The sequence below is a fragment of the Strix uralensis genome, chromosome 29 (genome assembly GCF_047716275.1).
Source record: "Strix uralensis isolate ZFMK-TIS-50842 chromosome 29, bStrUra1, whole genome shotgun sequence".
Lineage (NCBI taxonomy): Eukaryota > Metazoa > Chordata > Aves > Strigiformes > Strigidae > Strix > Strix uralensis.
The window spans coordinates 6,600,632-6,625,549 of NC_134000.1; the positions used below are offsets into that span (position 1 = coordinate 6,600,632).

At 39.9% G+C, this 24,918-nt stretch overlaps 1 protein-coding gene across 2 annotated transcripts in view; it reads right to left on the bottom strand.

Moving 5' to 3' along the window:
* Nucleotides 1-1,081: 1,081 nt before the first annotated feature.
* The window catches only part of PDHX (pyruvate dehydrogenase complex component X), a 67,393-nt gene continuing 43,556 nt past the window's right edge, over nucleotides 1,082-24,918 (bottom strand). Inside the window, exons 8-11 of one of the 2 annotated variants that reach the window (XM_074852574.1) lie at nucleotides 21,465-21,523; nucleotides 16,782-16,940; nucleotides 13,180-13,244; nucleotides 1,082-8,323 (exon numbers count right to left, since the gene is read on the bottom strand). In XM_074852574.1, coding sequence (XP_074708675.1) covers nucleotides 8,059-8,323; nucleotides 13,180-13,244; nucleotides 16,782-16,940; nucleotides 21,465-21,523 — 548 coding nt within the window. In that variant the 3' untranslated portion in view covers nucleotides 1,082-8,058. Of the gene's footprint in view, nucleotides 8,324-13,179; nucleotides 13,245-16,777; nucleotides 16,941-21,464; nucleotides 21,524-24,918 lie in introns of both variants that reach the window. The other variant, XM_074852575.1, reaches the window with a different exon arrangement.

The following is a 24,918-nucleotide window of genomic DNA, read 5'->3' on the forward strand; positions in this document are numbered from 1 at the left end:
ACAGGTTAGGCAGATTTTATGAAGTAACCACGCAAAGTAGCCAGTCAAGCTTCCAGTAAATGTTTTGCACCCCGGTGTAGTCAACACATGGGTCTTCACCCTAATCCTAAGTTTCTGTGTTTCTTGGAACATTTACTGGTTAGCATGTTTCTACAAATCTCCAGCAGGCTACCATGAACATGCTCCTGCTTTACTCAAGCATGATTACAAAGAAAGAAATTACAGGAAGCTCTGTTTAAAACTTAACTAAGAACATATTGAAAGGTAATTCCAACTGATCAGTTTTTTCTCTGTTTACTCTATTACAGATGTAATTGCCATTCTGACTTAGCTGCTCTCTATGCCCTCAACATTTTAGGGACAAATGGAATAAAACATTATTGAACATGAGTCAGTAGCATGCCCTGGCAGCCAAAAGGGCCAACCACATCCTGGGGTGCACCAAGCACAGCACAGTTAGCCAGTCAAGGGAACTGGTTGTCCCAGTCTACACTGCACTGGTGCAGCCCCACCTCTAGTACTGTGTGCAGTTTTGGGTGCCCCCTGGTATAAGAAGGACACACTGAGTGTGTCCAGAGGAGGGCGACCAAGATGGTGAAAGGTCTTGAGGGTAAGACTTATGAGGAGAGGCTGAGGTCGCTTTGTTTGTTCAGCTTAGAGAAAAAAAGGCTGAGGGGTGACCCCATCGCAGTCTACAACCTCCTCAAGGTGTGCAGTGGAGGGGGAGGTGTTAATCTCCTCTCTCATGACCAGTGATAGGACACGAGGAAACTGAATGAAGCTTTATCAGGGGAAGTTCAGGTTGGACATTAAGAAAAGGTTCTTCACTGAGAGGGTGGTCAGACACTGGAACAGGCTCCCCAGGGAAGCACCAAGCCTGTCAAGGAGCATCTGGACAAAGCTCTTAGTCATATAGTTTAATTTTAGGTAATTCTGAGAGGAGCAGGGAGTTGGACTCAATGATTCTTATAGGTCCGTTCCAACTTCAGATTTTCTATGATTATACAATCCAGTTCTGCAGGAAGTGCCATACAATGACCAAGGTTTCCATCTGATCCTAATTTCAACAGATGAAGGCAAGTTAGTGTTTACTATTCCTTCTTTATTCATGTCAGGCGTTTTCTGAAACACTTCAAAACCAAATACCAAACCATCAAGCTATAGTTTAAATTCAAGAATATCTACATACTAAAATAGCTCGGTGACTATATTTACACTTCAAGAGAGCCAGAAAGTCAGAAAACCCGACTGCTCAGTCTGCCATCTGCTGGCCTTTCTGCATTTCCATGTCCCCTGTAAAACAAGTCTTTCATTGACTGAAATGATTGAAAACAGTGGCACCACCAGGGCTTATACCAAACAAATCCAGCGGTGAGGAGTACATCAGTACCTTGATTCTCGTTTCTGAAGAATGATTCAGCGAAAGCTCTATGTGTAGAGATTAATAGGCTGATTAATACACTTCCTTGGAAACAATTTTTGGATAGATATGCATATATTTCCGGTAATTTACAAAATACAGCGAAAGAAAAGAACACACTTCTTGCACTTTCCTGTAGAACAACGTTTCATTTTTCATGCTACATTATGATAGAAAAGAAACTGGTAGGACACATACTGGAGGTACTTCTTCAGTGTGCTAACATCCTTTAAAGCTACAGCAGCAATGCTCATCTTCCTTGCATCATGAGATCAATGTCCTGCTCATCTTAGATACATTTCTTCTTCTGCAAGATCCGTATCTACCCAGAATATTTTTTAAATGATTGCTAGGACTTTAATTTAAATGACACATTCTCAAAGGGTTTGACCTTGTTTCTTAAAAGCAACAGAGAAATCTCCACTCAACTCTGTCATTTGGCTGAACTAAACCAGGAAACATTCATAAATTAGAAGTTTCTAAAACTAAACCTCGTATACAAACTCTAAAAGGGAAGAATCAGAACATTTAAATTACTTAGGAAAGGTTATCACAACATTAATCTCATTTTATTGGACTATCATTTAGCTAATAGTTGGAAACGAAAAACCACCATCATCATAAGCATACAAACAAGAACATTCACTGAACAACCATATTTTTCCATCTTTCTTACAAAGCACTGTGACTACTCACATGTAATCCAGTACCTCTTCAAACAAAAAAGAAGGAAATGCAAACGGCAGTCTGCAAACAGGTATTGGGGAACAGGAAACTGTAGGTGCCAGGACACTTCTTAAATTAAAATTATGATCACTTATTAGCAACATTTAGGGTGAAGGAAATAATAGCTATTTATTTCTAATCCTCGATGCATTATAGTACTAGATGAGAACCTCTTCTGATCTGGAAAACTCAGAAAAACAGTAAGAATGGTTGGATGGCTAGTTAAATTTTATTAGTTGTGCTGCAGTACTTTATAAGAAGCAGAGGGATATTTTATATCAAAGCCTTCGGGGAGGAAAAAAAATTGCTAATTTCAAGAACAATATAGCATGAATTTAGCAGTTAAGGCAAATCAGCCACAAACCGAGGGCTGAAAAAGAGCCTAGAGCTTTTCCACAACATGAAGGTGGTACAGATATAAGTTGAAATATTACCTACACAAAAGGCAGCAGAAGTTACACTCATCACTAGAATAATCACAGAATCATAGAACCATAGAATGGTTTGGGTTGGAAGGGACCTTAAAAATCATCTAGTTCCGACCCCCCTGCCCCAGGCAGGGACCCCTTCCACTAGCCCAGGTTGCCCAAAGCCCCGTCCAACCTGGCCTTGAACCCTTCCAGGGAGGGGGCAGCCACAGCTTCTCTGGGCAACCTGTGCCAGGGCCTCACCACCCTCACAGGGGAGAATTTCTTCCCTGTATCTTATCTAAATCTATCCTCTGTCAGTTTAAAACTGTGACTCCTCGTCCTATCCCCACACTCCGTTGATCAAGAGTACCTCCCCATGTTTCCTGTAGCCCCTTTAAGCACTGGGAGGCCGCTCTAAGGTCTCCCCGGAGCCTTCTCTTCTCCAGCTGAACCCCCCCAACTCTCTCAGCCTGTCCTCACAGGGGGGTGCTCCAGCCCCCCGAGCATCTTTGTGGCCTCCTCTGGCCCCGCTCGAGCAGGTCCGTGTCCTTCTGATGTTGGTGCCCCCAGAGCTGGACCCAGCACTGCAGGGGGGTCTCACAGAGCGGAGCAGAGGGGGAGAATCCCCCCCTCACCCTGCTGCCCACACTGCTCTGGATGCAGCCCAGCACACGGGTGGCTTTCTGGGCTGTGAGCGCACATTGCTGGCTCACAGTCAGTTTTCCATCTACTGACACCCCAAGTCCTTCTCCTTGGGGCTGCTCTCCATCCACTCCTCACCCAGCCTGTGTCGATACCAGGGGTTGCCCTGACCCTGGTGTCATGTAACCTGCCTGCTTATGGATAACTGCTGGCTTGGCAAGAGGACTCCTTGTAACATGGCTTCTTCTGACAAAAGACATTGGGATACTTTTCAGCTCTTCAGTCACCAAAGCTTTTAAATGTGTATGCTGTCAGGTTTGCCAGAGCTGAGCTGTGCCTTTTCCTATGCAGTTTTTAATTCTATACTACAAGCTTTTCATACCCTTGAAGCAGAGTGGTTGTGAAAGATACTGGATTGTCCACCTGTGAGATAAAAATTCTTCTCTATAGGAGTCTATAGCACAAAATATAGAAATCAAGCTTCCTGGTGGCTGCTCCTGGTCCTGCCTGGTTTTGGTTACCATACAAATAGATTAACCTTACTCCTATTAACCCGTATCTGAAACTGCCAGGATTAACGGAGTGGCACCGAAAGGGGCTTGCAAGGAGCACTCCTGACAGGAGGAGACTGACCCTTCTGACCAGCTGGCAAAGGTCACTGTGCAACCATTATTTACTATGTGCTTTATTTACACTGCTTTCAAAGAAAATATAATAATGCACAATATTTTCAGTGGGTTTGAGGGAGGAAAAAGTATTTGTTATGATCTGATGTAATCCAGGAGAAAAATTCAGTGGAAAAATGAAAAGTCATACAAGAACGCCAAGAAAGTAAAAAATATTAAAAAATAAAATCCGTTTCAAACCTACCAGTCACCACCTTAAGACTATTACACAGCCAATCCTAATGGCACCTTTTTCTTTATTTTCTGTCACCTTATGGCACAAATTATTGCATATGAAAGACATCAAGCATGACCCTTAGTTCCAACACTTCTTGGTTTCCCCTAATGCGCTCTGTAATTGCAGGTACTCTAATGCAATCAATACGGAACTTTCTGTAAAACACAGCACCTCAAAGCAGGTGTTCAGACTTTGTTTCTTGGATCATTCATCCGATTTGTGGCTTTCTACTCAACTTTAAAATTCTTTTGAATCCAAAGGGACTAATCATTAGTTGAAATAAAGAGTGTCTACTGTATTTTGTATGAATGGAAATGAGCATGTGGACAAAAGGATCAGGTGAAAACAGCACTGAGCATTCACTTGGCAGGAGTGAGGTTCTTTCAGGGATTCCATGTAGGAATATTAATTATGGAACTTTTATTTCATAAGGAATACATTGCAGGAAGAACAATCCAAAAAAGTCAAATATTCTGACAGCATTATTAGGGATTAAATTATGACACATGGTTCAATCCTTGTCAACAATTACAAAGTCTCAAATAGCTACCTTTTATTTTTTTCTAGCTATGCCTCTTGCAAAGGAAAATGATACCAAGAAAGTAGTTTTCCCCAAGCATATCCTTAAATTTTTATTTTTGTTTTTTTTAATTCTGCAAGAAGGTAGATGCCTGCATGGTATTTCTTGCTTAGGTATGTAAAAAAGATGTTGACAGAAGACATCTGAAAGAATAGCACATGAAAAATTATATTTTTCGTCTGTGAAATTTTTATTTCAAGGCAAATTTCCTTCAAATGTAAGCATAACCATTTCATATGGTTCACTTTCTGGGCCATTTTATCTATTGTCCCCATCCCCAAATCCCTAAAATCTTCAGGAAGATATTAAATTTTTAATCTGTATGGGCAACTATTTGTTGTCTCACTTCTACCAAAGTGGTAGATGTTGCCAAAGGGTCCAGTCACTCTGAGTTAAGGAGATCTGACTGCTATCACATCTCGCAATTCCTGAGATTTCCTTCACGGGCTGATGGCTGACAAATCACATACATCCATCTTTGTGTCAAATGATAATGCTGGCAACCAGGCGGGTATAAAGAAACTGGAATTAAAACCTGTATTAGCCTTACTGAGATTTGCCTAGTTCAAAAGTTGTAAAGGTTTATTTAACCTGGAGAAGGAGTTGCATTGTCTTCACGTGCTTGTGTTGAACAGGGGAAGTATAATGGATGTATTAGTACCCACCTGACTGAGACACGATAAACATTCTATACTGACATACAGCAGCACCTGCCAGTGCCTCCAAAGGCAAAAGGAAACCAGTGTGACTCGTACCACCTGAACACACATCCACGCAAAACTACAGCTGTACACATCTGTCAGGCAGTCCTTCTCCGTGGCCAGCTAAAGAGCAGAATGTACAAATCCTGGGGAGCACAGAACACTAGACCACCAAGTACAAGAAGAACAACATGTATCAGATTTTAAAATTCTCTGGGACAGAGCAGATCTTGCTGTGTGAACACTGAGAGCTTCTTGTACAATATTAAGGACAATGTATAAATTGGTGGGGTTTTTACCTTCAAAGTAATATGGGACTGAGAAACAACTTTGGAAGAATTCATGGTTAAACATTTAAAATTGCAAACTAATCTTCAGCACCCAATCTTGAATATAATGTATCAGTGAGACACTCCTGGAAATAGAGAATGGATATGTCCATTATTGCACGGTAAACGAGACTGGTAATCAAAATCTCTCCCTACTGTTAGATTAACAGTTTATGGTAACAGAACAAGCCAAAGAAGAAAACTTATTTAGCAAAAACTCTCAACTTAGTGTTAACTAAAGGTTTTGTCTTGCAATTAGCTTCTTAATTATGGCAACAGCTCAAACAAGTCCTCCAAATATTTAAAAAAAGTACTTGCATAAACCAGAATATCTCTGACTTCTACTCACAATTTATATTTTCACCAGGTCCTGTAAATGTGGTTATTTCATTACAAACACATACAATACATGGTTCTACATTTACATATAAGAAAAAAACCAATCTAGTGTTAATTTAAACTTCAGGCCAATGCACTTAAGTCTCTGAGTTATAATTCAATATACACTGACGATGAAACACTTTCTACTTACATCTTCATTCTATCCATGCAAAGAAGAGCATTAATCAGCAAATATTCAGTGTGCAAAATTTGACCTTTCATACTGGAACCTCTATGAGATTAAGAGATCAGAGCTAGTTTTTCATCACAATACTGCTGGCACAATTATCTTGTGTTTTACGTTAACCACAATATATCACAGAGCACCTCAAAAAAATTTTTTTATATTTTGTGGTACTGAAGAAGATATATGAGTTGGGGCAACTTCTAAATTAAAAAAGCGTACTTGTCCCCAAATAAAGTCAAAGAAAACCTATTATTAATGTTTTTACACAGAACGTTTTCACTAGATGGTGGTTCCATCAAAAACTAAAAATCAACAACACTGGGATTCCATCATTCATGGAGAATAAATTTATTCAGACAAGTTTATTCTCCTCTCTACCCCTCTGCAAGGCATTAGATTATGCAGTCATCTTAAAATACTGGAAAAAATAGATGCACCTACAGTTTAAATGTGCTTTGATGAGTTCTAATTATATGAAAGAAGCTGTGGATTTCAACAGATTACTTAATATTTTGAGAAATTACTTTTTTATCTCTGATCTAATTTAGTCTCTCAGAATTTCCTGTTCTTTCTTTTCCCCGTTCATCTCCACAGTCATCTTGTTTTCTTCAGTGGAGGTTATAGTAAAGGGGAAGATAAAGAAGTGTAAAATCTCTGATGTAAATGAAGTTAAACCAAAACTTTTTTGGTTTGCTCTTCTGTAGGAAGCCATTGAAATATCTGTCAAAATCTTATAAACCTTATTTCAATCTAATTTGGATGGCACAACATGCCAGAGAAGCCTTCTGAAAACTGAAAGACTTCCTACTGCAGCATATAATTTAGCTATTCAGTTATCTAGGTATTGACCAGGACTCATAACAGCACTTTGCTCAATTATGATTCTTGCTTTCCTCACTTTCAAAGCTAGATATTGATCCCTTAAGTAAAGCATCCCATCTCAGCACAGGAAAGACCCCACCTGTAGTACTGCATCCAGCTCTGGAGTCCTCAGCACAGTAAAAAGTCATGGACCTGGTTGAGCAGGTCCAAAGGAGGCCACAAAAACGATCAAAGGGCTGGAGTGCCTCTCCTACCAGGACAGGCTGAGAGAGTTGGGGCTGTTCAGTCTGGAGAAAGGAAGGCTCTGGGGAGACTTTGTTGCAGCCTTTCAATACTTAAAGGGGCTACGGGAAAGATGGGGACAGACTTTTTAGCAGGGCCTGTTGCAATAGGACAAGAGGTAATGGCTTTAAGCTGAAAGAGGGTAGATTCAGACTAGATATAAGGAAGAAATTTTTTAACAATGAGGGTGGTGAAACACTGGCACAGGTTGCCTGGAGAGGTGGCAGATGGCCCATCCCTGGAAACGTTCAACGTCAGGTTGGACAGGGCTCTGAGCAACCTGATCTACTGGAAGGTGTCCCTTCTCATTGCAGGGCGGTTGGACTAGATGACCTTTAAAGGTCTGTTCCAACCCAAACTCTTCTATGATTCCCTCCTAAATTTCATAGAGTTCTCTTGAATTTTCCTTTACAGAAGAGAGTGACTTTTCTATGAAAATGTTATGTGCCATTTGTTTAAAGAAATGTAATATGTTAAAGTCTTTTAGCTTTACAGTATAAAACCTGATCATTGCAAAAGACTAAAAGCATGAAAATTAATAGTTTTTCATGTTAATTTAATAAATATTTTAACTGTCCATCTCAGAGTAACTATTTACTCCTCTATACAGAAAAACAACCCCAAGTACATAACAGTTCTATATGCTGTCAAACCAAGAAGCCATCTTCACAGAGTTTAACACAAGGCAAGTCGTATTGGATTCTCTAAGTTGGCTTTCAAGGTCTCCAGAAACTTTGAAGCCAGTTCATCATCTACCACCCGACCATCACTTGAAAGAGTCACTGTCATGAGTTGATGCTGCTTAAGTTTCTCATTTCCTTCTTCATCTTCCACAATCTTGAGCTCTGGTCTTGCTCGTCCAACAGCTAGGATGCAGGCTTGTGGAGGGTTTATGACTGCAGTGAAATCATTGATGCCAAACATGCCCAGATTGGAGATGCTAAATGAAAGAGAAGAGTTACCAGTGATGTCAGAAATTATGTATCACCTAGAAGAAATAATCTATATTCAGTGACCACTATGATCTAATTATCTCCCAAGGCTAACCCCATTAACTTTGAAATAGATCTGAACTGGATTTCAGTTGAGCACATTCAGAATCTCAAGGCTTTACAGTAACATATCCCTGCATTGCACAAACTAAAGGCAGAAAGTAGGACAGGAAATTGGTATCTTCAAATAAACTTTGCTTATCCCTGTTCTGAGTCAAATGTCTTTTAGATTGAACTTTACAACTTTTAAGTTACAATGGCTGCTGATAAGTGAGTGATACAACTTGGGCATTTAGATATCACTCAGGCATAGGAAAGCCTCATCATGTCTTCCTCCCTTGAACACAGAATCACAGAATGGTTTGGGTTGGAAGGGACCTTAAAGATCATCTAGTTCCAACCCCCCTGCCACAGCAGGGACTTGCCCTTGGTGAAGCCGTGCTGGCTGTCTCGAATCACCTCCCTGTGCTCCGTGTGCCTCAGCACAGCTTCTAGGAGGATCTGACCCATGATCTTCTCAGGCACAGAGGTGAGGCTGACAGGTCGCTAGTTCCCAGGGTCCTCCTTTCTACCCTTTTGAAAAATGGGTGCAGCGTTTCCATTTTTCCAGTCAGCAGGGCGTTCACCTGACTGCCATGACTCTTCAAATATTGTGGAGAGTGGTTTGGCAACTACATCAGCCAATTTCCCCAGGACTCTGGGATGCACCTTGTCGGGTCCCATAGGCTTATGTATGTTCAGGTTCCTCAGGAGGTCACAAACCTGATCTTCTCTTGCCGTGGGAGGGATTTTTCTCCCCCACACCCCATCTTGCAGTCCATCCACTCCAGAGGTGTGGGAAGAGAGGCTGCCTGTGAAGACTGAGGCAGAAATGTTGTTGAGTACCTCAGCCTTCTCATCATCCGTTGTTACCAGTTTGCCAGTCTTGCTCATCAGGGTGGGGTTACGCTTTCTTTGCTTTCCTTTTCTGGCTGACATACCTGCAGAAGCCCTTCTTCTTATTCTCCGTGTCCCTTGCCAAGTTCAGCTCCAGCCGCGCCTTGTCCTTCCTGACCCCATCCCTGCACAACCGGGCAGTGTTCCTGTACTCTTCCCAGGATGCCTGTCTCTGCTTCCACTGCCTGGGCATTTCCTTCTTGCCCTTTTGTTTCACCAGCAGGTCTCAACTCAGCCATGCCAGTCTCTTGCCTTCCTTTCCTGATTTCAAACAGCTGGCAGTTTGCTTCCCTAAAATTCAGGGTCCTGACTTTACTCTTTGCATACCCCTCAGGACTGCGAACTCCACCAGTGCATGATCACTGCAGCCCAGGCTACCTCCACTCTTGATGCCACCAATCAGCTCACTTGCGATGGTGACCATCAGGTCCAGTATCACATCCCCTCTGGGAGGGCTGTCTGTTACCTGGCCCAAGATGTCATCCTCGATGCACTCCAGGAGTCTCCTGGATTGCCTACAGCTCGCTGTGCTACTTTTCCAGCAGATGCTGGGGTGGTTGAAGTGCCCCAGCAGGACAAGAGCCTGTGAGCGTGATGCCTCCTGCAGCTGGAGCACAAAGGCTTCGTCAATTGGCTTCCCTTGATCGGGCGGCCTGTGATAGGCACCAACCACAAGGTTCCCTTTGTTGCCTCAGTCTCTCATTCTTACCCATAAGCTTTCAACCTGCCCATGGACATTCTTCAGAGAGAGCTCTTCACACTCCATCCATTTCTTGATGTAGATCACCTGTCCCTTCTGAACAGGCTGTAGCCATCGACAGCTGCACTCCCGTCATGGGATTCATTCCATCAACTTTCAGTAATGGCCACTAGGTCATAACTTTCTAGCAGCACGGTGGCTTCCAACTGCTCCCGTTTGTTGCCCACGCTGCGTGCATTGGTGCAGAGACACTTCAGCTGGGCTGTCGGCCGTGTCACCTCCTCAGAGGAACATCCCTTAATTCCTTTGAGGTATTTCACTGCTGTTTTCCTGTCGGCTCCTATTACCTCAGGAGCCCCTGACTCGTCTCCATAAGACTTCAGGAGTGCTCCTGAGCCATCAGGTCTTGGAGCAACAGGCTGAGGGCCCTTGCTAGCACCCCATCCCTCTAACCTTGGCGTGCCATCCCACAGCTGGTCACAGACAAGCCTGGTATTATCCCCTTCCCCCTTCAAGTCTAGTTTAAAGCTCTGCTAGTGAGCCCCAATAGCTCGTGAGCAAATACCACCTTCTCCCTTTGAGAAAGGGGAATCCCATCTGATGCCAGCAAGCCTGGTGCCGTGTAGGCCATCGCATTATTGAAAAACCCTGAACTGTGGCAGTGACACCAGACACGGAGCCATGTATTAATACACTGGGTGCGTCCGTTTCTTCCAGTGTCACTGCCCACAACTGGAAGATTGCTCCAGATTCCCTTACCAACCGTCCCAAGGCGCTGAAGTCTCTTTTGATCGTCCTTGGATTATGTGTTGTGGCTTCATCACCACCCACATGGAAGAGCAATAATGGGTACTAGTCCAAAGGCCGTTCCAGCCTAGGAAGTTTCCCGGTGATGTCCTTAACCTGGGCCCCAGGGAGGCAGCAGACTTCCCTGAGAGGAGGGTCTGTCTGGCATATTAGACCCTCTGTTCCCCTCAGAAGGGGGTCACCTACAACTCTAACCCATCTTTTCTTCCTCGTGGAGGTCATCGTGATACAGGGAGGGTACGCCTTTCTGATCTTGGCAACACCTATGTTGTAGATGGACTGTCACCAAATCATCCATTGACTGGCCTTCCACATCCAGAGCCTCATACCTGTTGTATAGAAGCACCTGGAAAGGTGAGGTGGGCAAGGAGGGGGGTTCACCTGCTGCCCTGAGTGTGGACTTGCCTCCATTCACTCCTTTCCTTTAAGCTACTGCCTTCAGCCTGATGGGGAGAGGATACAGGATCCCCTTGATCTTCATTTTCTTCTGGTGCCTGTTCCTGTTCCTGTCCGAAGGAGGGCAGAGCATGGTTCCACCAGTCCATGTTTTTCTCAGACTCCCTGATGCTCCTTACTTTTCTACTTCCTCTTGTAGCTCTGCCACCAGGCTGAGCAGATCATCCACCTGGTCACACCCCACCCAGCTCTTCTCACTACTGCCACAGTTATTCTCACTCAGGGGCCATTTGTGTTGATGAAGACATCCAGGTCTGCTGCATTTCCATATGTTTTTTTTCTGCTGAAAGGCCTAGAGGCTTTTTTGATCACTCCTCTAGCATGAGAGCCACATACACCAGACAGTTGCAACCCAGGCACATTAATATACATTACAGTGTAAGCCAAAACATCTTGCTAACATTTTTTTTTTCCCTCTGTCTTGCTTTTCGTCTTGCTAAATATTTTTTACTGAGAATAAATTAGGTCAGTGTCAATGTAGCTTCTGGAATGTGCAGACACAGCTGACGGTGCTTTTGTGAAGAAGAAAAGGGTTTGAATGTAAGCAGTAATAAATAAGACAGTTGAGGCCTATTCTTGAAAATAACAGGAACAAGGACAGGACAAACTAAAACAAACCAGCTCCAGACACAACCCAGCTGCACAACACCTCCCGAACAGACCTTTGTGAGCATGCGTGAGCACGGGGGTCAACCAGCAGACACGGTGAGGAAGACTAACAAAGACCACCAGGGACCACCACCCAGCAAGAAAGCGCATGCGTAATTAGGATGCAGATATTGTAATTGGTTCTGGGAACTCTAATGCATATGTATCTCATTTCTCAGAACAGTTATGAGTATGCATGATCTCACTGTATATTAGCTGCCGCTTACGGATCTGGGGCGCGCTCATGCTATTCACATGTGTGCACCCAGCGCTGCAATAAAGAATGCTGCTTTCTAACACTCCAAAACGAGTCTGAGAGAGTTCCTCTGCTGGCTTTTATGGTAAAAATAGCAATATTTCTGCAGAAGCCTGTAGTATTATTCTCATCACAAATTATCTATTCTAGAAGATATGATTTAACCAAAGTATTCAGAATTAGCTTTAAAAGATTTACAAAAGTGAGCTAGACTAAAGTTTACATAACCAAAAATGCTGCTTTGTGATACTGTGTCATAAAATACAATACATTAAAAGTTTTAGAAACTTGGGGAGTATAAAAAGTCAACTGAGAAATTAACTGTGGAACTGTGTCACTACATTTATGCTAGTGCTTTACATGTCATTTCTTTCTCATCACTGAGCTCACTAGCTCATTTTGAAGAGTACATTTCATAGGAAAATGTTTACTAAATATATGCTACTATTTAAAATTGATCTACTCAGTTTTTCATGTTTCAGTTAAAAGTAAACTATAAGAGTTAACACCACAACTTTGCTGTAACATTTTTTTGCCCCTCTACAGACATTACTCTGAAGGGTGAATTGACAAACTGGACATCACCGTCTGCTGCGATACCTCTGTCAAACAACTCCTTTTAAAATACTTATTTTAAAACTATTATCAATGGGTTTTCCTAACTACAGAATGCATTTAAAAAAAAAAAAAAAAAAAAAGCAAAAACCCCATTCTTTTGCAGTTGGAAAAAATTAGGTGCAAAAATAAAAGTCAGATCAGTCTCGGTATAAAAACCATGAATTTCACACCAGGATCAGATGAAATAAACCTGTACCAAGATAATTGTTTCCCTCAATACAGGACACTCAGCCTAAGCTTGGCCCTCAGAACCATCACGTGGAGTTTCACCCTACATGGAGCAAGATTTTAAAAGGCAATGCATTAACACACAGTGGAATAGCTGAGGATAAACCAGTTCTGAACCCACACTGAATGTATTAAATGCTGTTAGAGAGTTTTACCTAAAAGATCCTCCCTGGTACTCTTCTGGTAACAGTTTTCCATCTCTTGCTTTCTTTGCTAGAGCCTAAGGAAAGTGAAAGAAGAAAAAGGAGAGTGGAAATAAATTGAAGTGTTGTAATAGACTGATTCTTTTTACTTCAGTAAGACATGATAAGTACAACACAGTGATTAAAAAGTAACCTGCTTTTTGATTTAGGGAAGCACCTCAGCAACATTGTTGTTGTAGCTGCAATGATTTGGCAAAGACACCAGGACACAAAACTTCGTTTTTCCAGTGATACTGGCTGTTCAGTAAGAGCTGTTCTCTCACCTTACAAACCTTGCTCTAGTTTTCACAATGGAACCACCATTCTCCCTGGTGTTTTTACATGATAAAAATATCTAGCAAAATACTGATGACAAATTCACAGTATTATTAACATATTTGTTTAAAGAAACTGCCTTGTACCACTTCAGAACCTTCTAGCAGATTGAGAGAATGTATTTCTTCCAGTTAAGCATTCAACTACCTTAAAGACCAGCCTTCCTGTGACCTCATTTTCGTTCATGAGACTTTCCTACTTCTAAATAGAACAGAAGAAACTGTCCACAAATATTTCATTCAAAATACAGCCCAAGAAGTTCACGCTATGTTCTAAGATAAAATCACAGAGAAAAAGAACCTTATCCCCACCTCAGATGATTCTAACTCAGAGATCTCCTTGGATGGAAGCAGTGAGAATCAGGATGGATAATTCTTACAGTAGTTGTCACATAATGAAGAAAGGACTGTGTGGACCTCAAGAGAAACAGCACTCACTGGTGGGTCAAGAGCCAGTTAATTCAGCCACCAACCCATCCTCACACCCTGTGAGTACCCAGTGGGAAAGGTGGTGACTGGAAATGTGTCAGATGACTTCTCCATTAGTAGCAACCTTTTCAAAATCAGGAGCTCTTCAACTGACAGCAGAGACTGAAGTGGGAATATCCGCAGGAGAGATGATCTATCCTATTCATACAGAATACATTTAGTGTTTCTGGCTTGTATCATATTTATTCCACAGGTGGAAAAGCACATGGAAAATGTGACGTTGTGACAACTGCAGCATTATGACAATTTAAGACAAAAATAGCTGTTTCCAAAAGCACAGTCAGGGAAATAGCTTCTGGGAAGACTGATAAAAGCAACACAGTCTGTTTGTATTTTCCTTCTTCTGGTAAAAAGAATAAAACTAATGATAGTTTCCAACAATTTATTATGTTAGGGAAATTTTGGTGGAAGAGAATAAAAAACAAAAAAACCCCTACTTTATCACAACATGAAAAAAGTAATACCTCACATTTGTGAAAATTTCTTGGAGAAGATTTTTTCCATGAATCTCCTCCGTTTTCTAGGAATTTTTCACTCCCTTTTTAGGAATTCTACCACTGTTTTCTAGGTTTTTTCCAATGTTCTTTCTAGGAATTGACCTGTTCCACCCCCGACCCCCCACCCTTTTTTTTTTTTTTTTTTTTTTTGTTATTTCTAGATTGCTTTCCAGGAATTGCCTGCTCTGCTTTCCAGGGATTTTCTACATGCTTTCTATGAATGTCCTGTCAAGCACTCGATTTGATCTACCATGAGGTAATTTCTATGAAAACTCACCCCTGCCTTTAAGGACCAGAGTCAGTAAGTGAAAACTATGACTGAATTGACTTTTTTATGTTTTCTTGTGGGGGCAGGTAGAGTCATTACCAGATAAACTTCCACACTGGTTAGCAGTTATAGTTGTGACATGGATTAATCCCCTTTCACGTCATAATATAACTGTTGGTCATGGTAAACAACTGTCTTCCCTGTAAACATTTCTAAATATCTTTCAGGGAAGGGTTCTGAAAGGCCATGATAGTTTAATGACTGCAATGACTTCAGCTTAGGAACAATCACCAAGAAATTTAAGAGAATCTCATTCTAATGAATCACCCAGTAAATGCAGTTTACACTAAGTTTTACAAAACTTTGACACCCTTATTATGAATTTAGAAGTTAAAAGGATACACTGAATTTTCTTTTAGGTTTTTATTCATCTCTGGATAATTAGTAAACCAGAAGACAATACCCATGGAACAGCACTCACACAATAGGGTCAATATGAGCATAATGCATCTGTGCAATTGCATTATTTGAATGATGAAAATATGGTGCTGGGATGCACGTGACCTGGAAGGAAGTTAAAATTAATGTGCAGCAGAAGGGGACATATAAGCAATGTACAGAAAGAAAGTGCCTGCCAAACTACAGGGAGACTGGTAGAGAAGCAGCTGAAGCTTCAGTTTGTGCCTCCCACATGTGCATGTCAGGTACCCATTTATTTCAATAGTTCAACGAAGAAAATAAAAAGCAAAATTATGTTGGTGTGGACACCTGCAATCTACGTGACCCACTGACTTTCATACTGAGTAGTGTGACCTACATTACATACATTGCATTTGAAATGAAAAGGGAATGCTTACTTTACCATAGCCCTATTAAACATAACGCACATTCCCGTGATGGGAACTGCAGGGCACTAATTTATGGTAAGAGAGGTTTGTAATACTGCATCAGTATCACAGCTATTGGGAATGGTAATGAAAGCACAGCCTATACTTCACTTCTCAGTGTTTGTCTTCTTGTCATTCTATCTCTAATCACAGAATAATGTGGCAATCTCAGCAGATCTTCCTCCTTGGTTGGCTATTGTATTAGTGAAAGGATTTGCTTTCACAACACATTCAACATGAAGTAAGCAATATGGACCGGAAAAATCTTAACACCATCCAATTATGAATGTTTTGGGGCATGACATGCTTTTTTCTGCTACGGCTTTGTTGGTTGTTCCCCTCCACCATCACAGACTATTACGATTTTTGTAGTTTTTAGTAAAAGACAAAAATTTAGGAAGTGCAGCTTGTGTCTAGTTTTGGGACAGTTTTATGTCCTAGCAACTACTTCCATTGCATTCCTCAGATCCTGTAGGCCTCAGCACTCATTAAGTGCCAAAAAAAGGCTTGTGTTGGGGCATTTCATCATTCATTGTGTTTTACCTGCCACAAAATACTACTTCTGTGGTTATAACAACTGCCACAGATCGAAGTCACTTTAACTGGCACCTAGCCTATGCAAAATGCTGCTCACTAGTCTGAGGAATTTGTTACCTTTTGGGTGACATTCTCAACTGAACTGCATATTGAAAAAATGCAGACAGAAATAAGTCTGCACAGAGAGTAACAAAAGGGGAAAAAACCTCCCAAACAAGATCTCAAACCCGAAGACTGGAAATACTAAACAAATTAACATTAATCCTCATGAGAAAGCTAGATAAAGAAACATACTGAATTGCAGCAGTCTGTACAAGTTTATGTTTCAGTCTAGCCAGCATTCAACTAAATAACATGATGGCTAAGTTATTGTGAACTAAAAATTAACAGAGTTGCAAAATTAATAGTAATTTTGAAGTCTAAGGAATGCTGAAACTGCTTTAGATCCGTTTTGAAACTGCCTCTATTATTACTGATGTGTATCTAGGTCATGCTACATTTTCTGCTACAAAAATCTATACAGCTACTATATTCCTCAGCCTGCTGTACTGTACTGACCTACCTTTGCAGAGGCAGCAATTTCCCTTATTCCCTTGGCAGCAACATCTTTTATGATTGGTGTAATGAGACCTCGGTCTGTTGCCACAGCAATAGAAATGTCAATGGACTGCAGCTGCCTGCAGACTTCTCCATCCCAGGTTACATTCACATCTGGCATTTGCTAGAAGAGAGAGAGAGAGTAGAAAAGACATCTGTTAGAAGAACAATGGTGCAATCAATTATCAAGAAAAAGGAAAATCCTTTAAGACACACAGCTACATACAGGCATTCACCAAATTAATTAGTGCATCACAGACTGCAGTCTGTAAATTAAGGCAAAAGAACAGATCACATCTGTCATGGGGACTGCCATAAGCAAGACAAAAAAAAAAAAAAAAAAATCAAAAACCAAATCACTGTGGGGGGGGGGTGTCTAAGAATAGATGTATATGATTAGTTTGCATTTATTTTATTTTATTTAAACTTACTTTGTCAAAAAGCATGAATGTATGCTCCAGGAACTGAAAATGGCAGGGCAGCCAGGAATTTTTTTGGTGCTGCTGGCAAAAAAATTAACAAAAGCCTACAAATTCCTTCAGGAGTCACCGATACCACCATAGGGATGCCCAGCAAGCAAAGTTACAAAGCAGTGTCATTTCTCCCCCAAAATAAATCACAGGGTAATGATTTAAAAAGCATGGAAATGGACATCCTACTATACATGCCCATGTACTGTTTTCCACTCATGTCTCCAGCATGACTCTCAACAGAGTAAACTACAAATAGAATATGCTGCAGGTACACTCACTATTATTCAGATAAGGCTCTCCTAAAATGTATCAGATTTTTTTTGTGTGTGTGTGGACTCAATTAAAATTGAGATAATGTTTACTGATAGTTTCAGTGAGGTTTTTGAGTTTTATCATATAAAGCTGAAACAGCATAGGGGAAAAAATACCCCAAAATACAGGTGAAGTGTCAGGTAACTGGTCACAGATAGATACTGTGAAGGTACTATTTCCAATAAATCCAAGATTAGTATTTAGTGACCTTAATGAAATTAGGAATTAGGAAGTTGACTTCATAGTGGAGAAAGTATTCCAGAAAAAAGTACATGAGGGATACATTATCTCTATCTAACTCACTCCACTGTCTATCTATCTACTCTCTATCTAAACTAACTCCACTCCTAGAAGAAGCAGTGTAACTATATTCTCAGTTCCTATTCTTCAACACCAAAATGTACATTAAAAAAAAAAGAAAGATAAGATGGGAGTACACCTCTTTGCAAGTTAAATAACCTTCAGGAAAATCCCACAGTTACACAGTTGTAAGATGCCTCCAAGTAGGTGTTGTGCAAGTATGACTCTATATAAGGTATCCAAAAGAGATGGTTAGGGACAAGGAGTTTCTCCTATCAAATTTTATATCATTAGAACAGTCTTGATTTTGATGTAGACCAGATAGTATTATTTCTCCCATCACTTCAGCAATGAAAAATTGTTTATTTTTTAAGGCCAGCTGCTATACTGGCTGTTGTTACTAAGCCCAACCACTTCTGGATATCAGCCCGAAGCTTTTATCCCTTCCTCCAGCCTTACTCCTCCCTCATTGTTCCAGAAAGCTAACGGGCTATCATCTGATGAGCCCACTGACACATTCACAAAACTCTGGCTGTCAAATAGCAAGACCAAGCTGAAAAGTAGATTTGGGGATCCTAAGAACTATGAAAGAGAAATTTAGCATGTTAAAGAACTGATACAAACAGTGTCTTGAGGTGTTTGCCAACCAATCAGAAACTGTCAAACCAGCCGCTGTCAGTTCATTCAAGCTAGAAGAGCATGTCTTGCATTGTTCATAAAGAAAATATTAACAAAATATGATTTGAACAGTGCCCAGAAAAGAGGCAATAAAACTGTCTTGAATGTAAGTAGGGAGGAGGACGCAGAGGTGGGGTTTCTTTTTTAAACTAGTAGTCACATGTTTTCCTGAAACACTGACAGAAAGTAGTTGAGACATGAGCTTGATCATGAACTTATTTCCTGGCGTACTGAGTTAAATCTGGTTGATTTTTTGTTTTAATCTATTATTTTAATAGTCAAACAAATGTTAGCATATATTTCTAACAAAGCGATAGGATAGGACAGACAGTTTAATGATTACTTCCATATAAACACAATATTTAAAAAAAGCCTCAAAACCCGAAAACTCAGAAAAAACACCTCAATTTCTTCTAACCCAATGCACAAGAACTCCAGCTTCTCAGAATGAGACCTGGAACACCAACTAATTTATAACCAAAGATGCATGACTTTACAAAGCTGTATGCGTTATCATTTACTTGGTTTGCCTATTGACACGCCCCAGATGACTTTCTCGTGTGTGCAGCATAGAACTCTCTAATCCTTAGGTTCAAGATTCTAATGCTCTATTATAAGTGTCAGCTGAAAATACTAGGAAAAAGAATACAAATCTAATCACAGACAAGTATTTTTTTTTTTGTATATCAGAAAATCATATTTATGGAATTCATTGGTGAGGTCATTTTATGATGGCAGAGAAGGAAATCTTGTTCTAGATAATGGCAATGAACAACATGCACAATCCACATGTATGTTCCTTCAAAGTACAGTAAAGCAGCATAACAGTTAAATGGACAGGAAGCTACTCATCTTTTAAGTTTCAGACAGTAATCTAAAAAAAAAAAATCACAAATGACAAACAAAAAACTTATTATATAAGCAGGAGTAACAAAAAAGTACATTGAATGATCGTATTACAGAATCCCAGTCATTCCCTCACATATAGACAAACTGTAAACTAGGATTACATCCCTTATCTTTCTTGGCTGGCCTTTTTTGTGTAGACAACAAAACCACAAAACCTAATCTTTCACTCCTCTCTCTGTCTCCTGTTCCTTTCATCTACTCTCTGGTGCAGAGATTTGTCATCCCACGCTCACAGCTAGCAGTTCACAGTAATTTTTGGATGTCACCATTTCCTTGCATAAGGTCTCATTAGACCACAAAAAGAAGCTTCTTGCTATGTTCACATCTAACAAATGCATAGCAAGCATATAGATCTCTTCCTTCTATTTCTGGTAAAGAACAACTTAGGAAATTTTTTCCAATCTATACAATGCCCAGAATTTCTCTCAGGCACTTGCTTATGAAACTGCCTAGAATCCTGTCTATTTTCTGTCAAATTCTATAGCTATATATTAATATTTAGATCATGTTTAGCTAGAAATTTCCCAAGTCCATTCCACTGCAGCGTTCTTTCTTAATTCCACACATCCAGGGGAATAGTTCCCCAATTTAAATGTAACTTCCTCCTTCAGCTTTTGAATAGTTAAAATAATCCTTGTAAATGACAAAAATGGCTCTCACTCTTTTTCTGACGTTTTTATGTTGTTGTGAGGTAATGCAACTAGGGTGGATCCTTGTTCTGCTTTATCTTGTCTGTAGCTTTTAGATCCTGCTGCTCAAACAATGCAATGATATCAGAAAAGTTTAGTTTTTCTAGTCATTTACCATATAGCTAGGTGTGATTCCTGTGCAATCAAGAAGGTACAGATAACAAACCCACGGCAATACCAAACTGCTTCAGAATATGCATTCACTCATTGTCACACATAAGTACATTGCCTTGATGACAAGGGCAAACCCCACAGGATAATTTCAGGATCAAGCGTGTGTCCCCCAGAGATCTTTTCCAGCTGTCAGTGATCACTAAAAGACACCATTTCCTCCTGAACCTTAAAAATACTGGCCTTCAGGCTTGTCAGAGCTCCCACCTATGACTTATTCTAAAATTAAGTGCAAACTGAATTTAAACCAAAGCCACTCCACATCTAAGTGAAACCATCACAGTTCTGTGTTGTCACAAGTTTGGAAATAAGATCAATTTCACATTATGTTTTCCAAGTGATTATATTTGAGACACTCTGGACTAAGAGGAGACAGTTCCAAAGCGTGGGATTTCTCCTAAAGAAAGATCTCTGATACCTTTTAGTTTCAAAAAATTAAGTGGCACTGGGAGTGTTTTCCAAGCAGAGCAATCGACACAAATTGGAAGGCAATGTATCCAGTTTCACCTAGAGAACATGCAAATAGCTTATGCAGACTGGAAAGCCTCTGTAGTTTAGCATGGAATAAGTAGACCCTAATTAAATTTAAGATCTTAACTTCAGGATGTATTGCAATTGTTTAAGTTTTACATTGACAAAGGGAACAATGACAATTCTTTGCAATGAGCAAAGATGGGCTGCCTGAGGAATTTTTAATTCAAAGCAGAAGTCACTGAGTAGGCCATCAGAATACATCTGAGGTAATACACAAGGTTGGTATAAGACTTGGATGAATATTTGTTTATAACTGTAAGAGAAAATAAGATGCAACAACAAGGAATAGAAGACTTATCTTGCCAACTGCTTTAGTCTGCTGACAAAGCATCTACCGTTATCTGCGGATGATAACTATAGTAACTGGATCTTCAGTAAGAAGTTCTCATTTTTACAGTCCACAGCATAGACAATGTAGAGAGTTCTACCTGGAGAGCTTAAAAAAACCTCTTGACAATAAGTGATAAATTACAAGCTTTGCTATGATCACATTCATATCTCCGTATAGGCTCACAAAATACTTCTTGTCTCCTTGGCGGTTTATGATAAAACATATTTTTTCAAAGTCAATTATTCACTTACCTTCAGAGTAACTGCAGTTGCCTTGATAATAAAATCATTTACAGATACTTTAATGTCATCTGCAAAAAGAAAAAAAAAAAAAGACAACAATCATTGCTCATAAGATTTGTTTATCAGCATTTGTTCAATGACAAGATCTTCCAGTGATTCAGCAGGTTTGCTTCTTTGAAACATTGCCGGGAAGTAACTCATCTTCAGACTACAATCATAAAAGCAAGAAAACTTTTCTCTCCCTTGGGACAAAAGGAGAGGAATCATCAAAGAAAAGTCTCCTGAGCAGAGACATTCTTGCTAGCTGTTACTAGAAGGTCAAAAAAGCTGCAAACTTGGGTATTACTATAAGTAGCAGCCCATATATGTTTTATGCTTTATATATTTATTGTCTATGTAGAAATCTATTGTAGGATTTAAATACACAGAGACAATACTGGAGACTACTATTCTTTATGTAACGTGATGCATTAACTGGAATAACTGCAAACATCAGCTTTTATTCAGCTGTAAATCATAAGTATGTTATTCTCCAGTGACCTTTGGGGTCTTATAATGCAAGGATTAGCAAGGTGAAGGCATCTGTCAATCTTTAAAATAGGCAAATATATTATAAAGCAGGCTGCAAAATAATAGGAGAGTGACAAAGTTTTTAAATTAAAAGCAAAGCTACACACAAAAAAGGCAGCATTGGCCAGAAGCAGATAAAATAACCTTGAGAGGACTGGATTTTTTCAGTGTGAGCCTAAGAAATACTGCATAACACTTAGTACATTTGCTTCCTTTCCTCAAAAGCTCGGGAGAAAGGACGGATGGAAACAACAGCTGTATTTGCTCTGTATTATTTTTTTCCAAGTGTTAGGAGACCAAAGCACTAACTAAAATCAGGACTGGCAGCAGAAGCAAAGACTACAGATACAATGCAGGATATGCCACAGGTGCTACAAGATTATCCTGAAGATGCATCATATTGACACAATATTAAATGCATCATTCTCCCAATAAAACTACATTACTCTGCTACCATCAGCACTGCTGTCAGCTCAACAGATCAAGAAGTAAAACTACTTCATTTTTGAGTCTGCTTTACGGCATGTAATACACACACTTTAGAAATGCTTTTGTAAAGGGAAAATTATATTAAGTGATCATAAATTTGGAGGAATGAACCAAGTATCCACTTACCACGTAACTGACCTGCAACATTTGCCACAATTAGCAATCTATGTATGAGAAGAGAACCAGAATTCTAATGTAACACAATGGAATTTGCAAGTACTGTGTTGCATTGACAGAATTTCACATCAGACAAACCTGTACGTTGGTCATCAAACATATTTCGGTATTTTATATTTTGATTTCTATATTACATTCCTAACTCTTGCCAAAAACGTCACTGTCCGTACTAAGAGGGCAGGAATACTGTGAAAATATAGGAGTATGGTTAAATAAAATATGTCTGATAATATTTTACCCTCAATCACTGAAGTTTACAGTAGGGAAAATTGCTATATTTTACCCCCAAGACAAAGCAGCTTACAGTACACGCTGCACAAACCTTCCATATTACGACTCACCATGTAGTAGAAACCACCATCATTTCCATCAGGAAAAAAAAAATAAAAAATCTACCAGGGCCATCTCTGCAACTCAGTTTTATGCAATGACATATGGCTCTTTCTCACCACTACATTTTTTAAAAATATTCGTTCAGAATCCACAACAGCAGGAGAGACGTGAAAAATTTTAAGTGAGCATTCCTAAGACAATTTTTTACTTAAGTTCTTCTGACCTGCTGCTGTTTAAAAGAAAATATCAACCTCATAAATTGTCTTTGACATTAACTTGTGAATAAGATAGCATTAAAACAAACAAAAAAAACATGTAGAAAAACGACTTGGGTACTTTTGCATTAAAAAGTAGTCATTCGAAACTTCAGTGAAAGGAGAGGCAGCTCCTGTACCATCATCTAGAAAATCTGAATATACCAGTCTAATTTAATTTAGGACCTCACAAATGGATAGACAAGCATGGGCTAGTCACCAGTACATAACATTAGCCCTTCAATGCCAGCATTCTACTTCCTACGTGTACAGCTCGGTGACACTACGCTGAGAGAAAAATCCACTCACAGGGTAAAGTCTCAGGAACAGCAAACAAGACTCCTGGAGGACTTACGTCTTGTGCTATAATGACACATCAAAAGATCTCTATGTTGGGATACCCCCAGGAAAAACAAAACAGTCTAAATTGCTAGATCTGGTTGCAAGCAGATCTTTTGTTATATCAACAAAAACATGGGTCAAGGAGAGAGAAAAGAGCATCCACCTCTTTGACAGACAGACATATCACCCCATGAACACATGTCTGTGTCTAAATCTAGCTGGTGCCTCTGTGTATGGAGCGTTTCAAGGCTAACTTTGTTAGATTAATCTTGAAAACCCTTTTCTAACATACCCACGTGATAACACATTCATGTAAAGAAAGTTAACTTGGACCTTGAAGATATTTTCTGATGTTACCCTGTGATAACAAAGGTGGTTTTTAACCTGGCACCAGAGCCAAACCTTCAGTAAATCAAAAATCCTTCTACGGCTGAGCACTAGTATCTAAATGACCTACGTGGTGGAACCCTACTAAAGATTTAAGATGGAAGAGATACCACATATAAAAGCTATAGTATCATTCTGGGGTGGAGGGGTGTGGGGCAACAACAAAAAACCCCCCACCTACCTACAGCTCTACCTGGGATAATATACAGTGAATATTGGATTACTAACATGCCTGCCTTTCCCTGAAGACAAGAAAATTACTCCTTTGAGTTATGTCGGTCTTGTCATACAAAACATTTACAGATGAGACCAAGAAAGCTTCTGAAGACGTAGGCACTCTGTCTAGGGCAACTACCATTTCTTTTGGAAAACAAACAAACAAAAAACACCCCACAAAAACCACAGAGGCTAAAGATATCTTTCAACTCTTGTTCTATTCTTTTTCCCCTTCATCATTCTAGAAAAACGCCAACAAACAAACAAACAAAACTCGTAAGAAGAAATAAAGACAAGTAAATAGCACCAGGAAAGTTTTGGTTAACTCAGTGAAAGATTTTGTCATCACTTGCTTGAAGAATAACCAATAGTGGATCAACACCCAGTAATAAATAATAAAAACACCCAGTAATAATTACTACAGTAATAAAAATGTTACTTTAAGATTACCAGTTCACAATGTATCACCGGTCAGAAGTATTTATGTGACTTTTGGGTCTGTATTTTGTTGACTTAAAACTGACAGTTGTCTCCTGAGTGACAGAAAACCATATTTTGCTCTCTACGAAATTATTTATTAGCGCAGTTATTTAATGCACATTGTGCAATGTGTACTTTGCACCTAAGAATAAAGGGGCACATGGAAGTGTTTATCTCCCTGGGATACCAAGAAATGACAACTTTTACCCCTCTGT